At 41.7% G+C, this 6,001-nt stretch overlaps 1 protein-coding gene across 3 annotated transcripts in view; it reads right to left on the reverse strand.

Moving 5' to 3' along the window:
* Positions 1-6,001, reverse strand: part of LOC135198462 (SPRY domain-containing SOCS box protein 3-like) — a 54,611-nt gene that overhangs the window by 46,894 nt on the left and 1,716 nt on the right. For all 3 annotated transcript variants that reach the window (XM_064226030.1, XM_064226029.1, XM_064226031.1), the window contains exon 2: positions 1,779-1,942. In XM_064226030.1, the coding sequence (XP_064082100.1) occupies positions 1,779-1,860 (82 nt within the window). In that variant the 5' untranslated portion in view covers positions 1,861-1,942. The remainder of the gene's footprint in view (positions 1-1,778; positions 1,943-6,001) is intronic.

Genomic DNA, 6,001 nt, shown 5'->3' on the forward strand with positions numbered 1-6,001 from the left:
CAGTCTGGGGTGTCACAGAAACCGCCGAAGGGACACCTGATCGGTGGGGATTCTCCACAACCTCCTTTCGGTTTTTTGACATTCCTTCTCCTCTGGGCATGTGAGCTTGGAAGAGGTCTAGACCTAGGAGCGTTGCGGAGCCGACCAGATGCCCCCCCCCCTCCACTACACTAGGGACACTCATATCACTGTCCACTGAAAAATCACTAGCCTTACCTTGCAGGGCAGCCATTTTGTTTTCCATCAACTTGAAGGCTGCTTTTAGATCCGCAAGTTCTTTCGCTGAATCTACAGGTTCTGCAATAGGAGAAGGGGCTGCAATGGAAGGAGAAGTAGCAATACTTACCCTTGGGGAAGATCCCAAGCTAGGAATTAGTTCATTAGATCTCGAACTACTTAAACTTCTATAAGAAGCCTTCCTCACTCTTTCTCTTTCTAACTTTTTTCAAATATTAGTTAGATTCTTCCATTCATTCTCACTCAAATTCTCACATTCCTTGCAAGTATTAGTGAAAGAACATTCATACTCCCTGCAACCCTTGCATACAGTGTGAGGGTCTACCGAAGCTTTCGGCAACCTCACCTTACAGCCTACATTCACACAACGTCTCACAACCATTCCAGTGTCAGACATTTTTAAAGAAAAATCCAAAATCAAGTCCACAAAACAGTCCACAAAAGCGTATGCCAATCCAACAATCCAGATACGTCACCAAAAGTCGGTCAAGAAGATCAATTGCCGGTGAAAAAAGAAAAACCAATCGAGAGGAACCAACAACAATGTTGATGGTCCGGGCGACAGAAGAATTCTGATTAGAAAACGGGAATGGTTCCTAGTCCTGCCACCCAGGGCAGGGCGGTAGATCACCTGACCTACCGGTAGCGTGTGCCGCGAAATTTGAAATTCTGTCGGAGACGACGGAGTCTATAGCTAAGTATATATCTGGCAGGGAAGTTGAATGTATAAAAACACCCACTTTGTCAGTAAGACACTGAATCTGATTGCCCATCGATGCTAGGGCAGCAAACACTTTAACAATGTGAGTCCTTCGCATCCTCAGAAACAGCAGCAGGCGCAGGAGAAACCTGAGGGGAAGGTGCTACAACTTCTACTTGGGAAGGAGGTGGAGAAATAGTCACTGAATCACTCAAGGCCTTACTATAAGAGCCTGACCTCTCACTCCGAGACACAGATCTCCTAACTCGATCTTTCTCCAATCTCTCCACATATTTCGTGAGAGTCTTCCACTCTTTTTCATTTAAACTCTCACACTCATTACACCTATTGTCCCAAGTACACACACCCTCTCTACACTTCTTACACACAGTGTGAGAGTCTACCGAAGCTTTCGGTAGTCTCACCTTACACACTTCTTTCACACACACTCTAAAGATAATACCAGAATCAGACATTGTAAGAAAAATCCAAAAGCGATTGCCAATCTAACTTTCCAATACGATACCAAAAGATCCGTTCACATACAGCGAAAAGTCAGCAACGAGCTCAAAATTCTAGCAGGGAACCCTCAACGATGTTGACATTTAGGCTGGCAGAGAAAATCTGATGAAAATGGGAATGGTTCCGAGCGCCAGCGCCACGGGAACAGGGTGGCGATCACCTGAACTACCAGTGATCTAGCGGTTGCTGCGAGTTTTGAAAATTCTGCCAGTGCGACAGAGGATATAGCTATATAGCGTTTACAGTTACAGACATACCAAACTGTTAAACTTGGAAGGAAAAACCTATTAAAACACTTGCAAGGAAAATAAATTCCTACCTGTTGCTTCTTCTCCACAACTACAAGTCATGGGGTCTTCTTTGGAATGATTACAGAAAGAATTTGATTTTGAATCAGTCATATAGGCAATATGATAGGAGTTCTCAGCGAGATGAAGTGCCCTGTCTGTTGGGAAAGTGCATGCGTCACTCAACCATCTCTCCCTGAAAGATAAAAACAAATTGTCAAAAGGTCTGAAATCAAAGTACACAAAATTTAAAAACGTTATTATAAAAATGTTAGTTTCTTAACTAGCAAACCAGTGTTCATATACTCAAAAGTGCACAAGGGCATTCCTAGACATTTTGAGGCCCGGGGGGCACAGTCCCCATGGGGTAGGAGGCAAGCAAAGTGAGCCAAAGCAGCTTGGGGGTTTTTGGGGGCGCTGTAAGCACCCCTGGAGAAAATATTAAGAATATGAGCAATTGTAGGATCATTTTAAAGGCACTTCTAAATGCAAAATTCAGAAATTTGATTTCTTAAAACTAGGTGTACTACAATGGATAATTAAAGATCCATTTAATCAAGCTGAACGTAATGATAAACGGTAAAAATGAGGACAACAGTAATGAATTCTGATGGCGATATGATGTGGAGGGAGTTGAAAGAATCAATATTGCTGGAAGGGACTCCATTATGTGAAGGGAGGTAGATCAGAGTGAAGGGAGTTAGAACAGAGTGAATAGAGGTAGAACAAAGTTTGGAGTGGCAGAACAGAGTGAAAAGAAGTTAAAACCGTGAAGGGAAGGTAGAACAGAGTGGGTTAAGCAGAAGGCCAGATTCATTGAATCATTTAAATGTGTATTATCTGGGCAAATGGGGCCATTATAGTGGCCCTCAGAGGATAATTAGGACCCCGATAAGCAGTAATCAATTGCCTTAGATCGGCCCTGCCCTTACCCCAATCAACGTTACCTACCCTCCTTCAATCCTTATGAGAAGGTCTATATTGGGCTCTACGATTGGGAGGGGGCTATTTCTTTTACATCACATTTTTGTTACATTTTTACTCACAAAATTGGAAATTGGGGCCCTTTAGTGACCATTTTGGGGCCACTGGATTTAGCTTGTTTTGTCATAGTAGCAATGATTAAATTTTGCATTTTGGGGGGCCCCCTCACTTTGGGGCCTGGGGGGCAATTTCAAACAGCCCCCTGTCAGGAATGTCACTGAAAGTGCAGTTATGATAGATAGGTAAACCATCCAATTCACTTCATTGAACTTAAATTTTCTCAAAGGTTGTAATGTGCACCGCCAGATAATGAACCTTTCTCTTAGTTATTGTTTAATCTGTGAGTATCTTTACAATTAGCTTCATATGAATGATAACACATACGTATCTGTACTTTAACTGGTGTCTAACTATGGAAATGTGCGAGATGTCAGAGCTACTTAAAACTTCTGCCTTCCTGCAACTTAGAGGCTTTCCAATTTTGCACCCATGAGCTGATGATCGCTTGTATGGTGCTTTTACGTTGCATGAAACCAGTGGTTATTCAGCAACGGGACCAACGGCTTTACGTGACTTCCGAACCAGGTCGGGAGTGAACTTCTATCACCAGAAACACACATCTCTCACTCCTCAATGGAATGGCCGACCACCAAGGTGGGACGCTAATACCATACCAACCATGCTGTTGTGGCACTTCCATGAGCTGATGAGTATCATTCAACAAACAAAAGGCAATGGAAATTAATGGCATTTCCCTATGACGCACTTTTGTTACGTTCACTGTAGGTAATACAGTAATACAATCTTAATTGAAATAACAGGCACAATAACAGTATACCCTTTACTCTCATTCTAGTAAGAGTGAATTCCTTTTATTTGAATTGTGTGCTTTTGAGGCCCTTCAGGAAAAAGCAATTTGCTTATTCTATAGAGTGCGTATCAACTGAAAGAGTTTTGGCCAGCCTGGCCTGCATCAGGGTTGCCGTTTTGAGGAATTTCGTCTATTAGTGTGGCTTTCTGGTGACATCTGGCAACCCTCCGTGGCTTTTCTGACCACAAGCCACGGGACTGAAGAAAAAAATTCTTCACTTTGCCTTTTTATGTTTTATTAAGAAAATAAAGCCATAAAACATATCTTGCTTATTTAAACAAATGAATTTTATTTAAATCCTTTATTTTTCTTTGTCAAAAATACCTTATATTAAGCTAGTGACTTGTAGTTTTCTAACAAGAGTCCCACCTCGGTGGTCGCGGATTCGATTCTCGGCCATTCCATTGAGGAGTGAGAGATGTGTATTTCTGGTGATAGAAGTTCACTCTCGACGTGGTTTGGAAGTCACGTAAAGCCGTTGGTCCCGTTCCTGAATAACCACTGGTTCCATGCAACGTGAAAACACCATACAAACATAAATAAAGTAAAAAATCAGATGAACTGCATATGGTAACACTGCTAAAAGCCAATGTTGTGAAGAAAAAATGGCATCACTGGCCTGCATTACATCATTCAACTGTTAAGGCTTAAAATGTCACCTTCTTTGCCATTTCTAATGTAGCTGGTCTGCGGATGAACAATCAACTAGGCTAAAGTATACCACGCTCTATTTTGCCTGGTACTATTTGGTTTGTCCTTAAGTCAAAATCAGCTCATTTCATCAATGACTAACCTCTAATGAAGTATCTTTGTCAAAGATAAGAGCTTCCTCATTCTGCTGGTTGATTTAGAATTTGAATGACCTTAACATGGGTCGGGCAGGGTTAGGTTAGTTTTGAACTGCACATAATGTTAGTTCCCTGTTTTTAGTACGTATATGTTAATACAGTAACATGACTTAATGTCTTCCCAGTTAATGTAATATGCTTATAATGATGCAGTTACCAGCACCACCAGCCACGGAAGGGCCTGGAACCCTAGGTTAGGTTAGGATGCTTCTTGCTTATAACTTTCTAGGTCAGGTTAAATGGGGTCCAAGGGGGCTTCTCACTATCCTGGTAAGGCCATGACTCCCTACCATTCAGTAGGTTAGGTTAGGGTGAAACTCAGTGGCATTAGCGTCATTGCTACTTTTTCGTGCTTTACAAATATTTAAAGTTGAGCTGCAAACTACTACCACAGCCTGATTCCTGCTAGTGGCTGACTGGAATATTACTCCTATTTGTTTATGGTCATGTCTTTTGTATGTGTGTACATCTATTGTCATTTGTTTATATTTATATTTCCCATCTTTTGTTGATGTTTTTACGTTCAACACCAAGGGTCTGGTATTAAATATTTGCCCATAAATGGCAATTACCAAACTAGAAGGGTACAATAGTAGCCTGCAGTTGTACTATTTTTTAGTGATTAGTACTATCAGTAAGCATAAATTAAGAATTTTTGCAAATGATTGTGATTTATGTATCCTATCTTTCTGACAAGTGCATTTGTTTTCTTTTTCCCCTCCCAAAAACCAGATTTCTCACTGGGGTCCCCCAGAATGATTGAATAAAGGGGAGGCGTAACCACAGAAACAAATGGTTAGCACCAACAATAGGCTAATGGTTTGATTTGGATAGAAAGTTAGTCAGTCATTTGAAAAATGTAATGGTTCTTATATTTGGCTTGGAAATGACCTTGACACCGTTTGTCATAGAAATCTGGGAAAATTCGAAGACAGCTACCATGTCCCTCTCGTTAGGCAAGTAATAGTAGTACCTATACGGTATTTCTACACAAGCAGTCCGCACGGACTACAAGGAACATAACCGCGGATACGACATCCACGAGGGATTGGGGCGTCCAATGTATTTCGCTGTGTTTAGTACTGGCCCTTGGGGGTTATTTATAGTCGTCTGAATAAATATTACTTAAAATGACAATTTGTCCAAAATTGCATTTTTCCTAACTATACAAACCTGAGGTCCTTTTACAATAGGAAGGTACTAGCGGCAGCTGGATAGGTACGTAAGCTTTCGAACAAGGGGTTCGGTAGTTAACTGCTTGTCCCGACAGGCGCGCGCGCGCGACTGGGAGGTAAACAAATCACTTTTGCTTTTGGCCCAAGCAAAAACTGCAGAGTGAGGGGTGGCATGAGGTGGGACTATGTGTAAAAGGACCTCAGGTTTGTATAGTTAGGAAAAATGCAATTTTTGGACAAATTGTCATTTTGTTCCGACACGGCATACAACCTTCGGTCCTTTTACAATATAGGAAGACTCACTTCTTGGTGGGAGGAATCTGAGTCTTTGTGAACAGACTGGTGTTCGCCCAACCTTGGAATGCCTCCCTGGTCGT

The sequence above is a fragment of the Macrobrachium nipponense genome, chromosome 22 (genome assembly GCF_015104395.2).
Source record: "Macrobrachium nipponense isolate FS-2020 chromosome 22, ASM1510439v2, whole genome shotgun sequence".
In the NCBI taxonomy this organism is placed as follows: Eukaryota; Metazoa; Arthropoda; class Malacostraca; order Decapoda; family Palaemonidae; genus Macrobrachium; species Macrobrachium nipponense.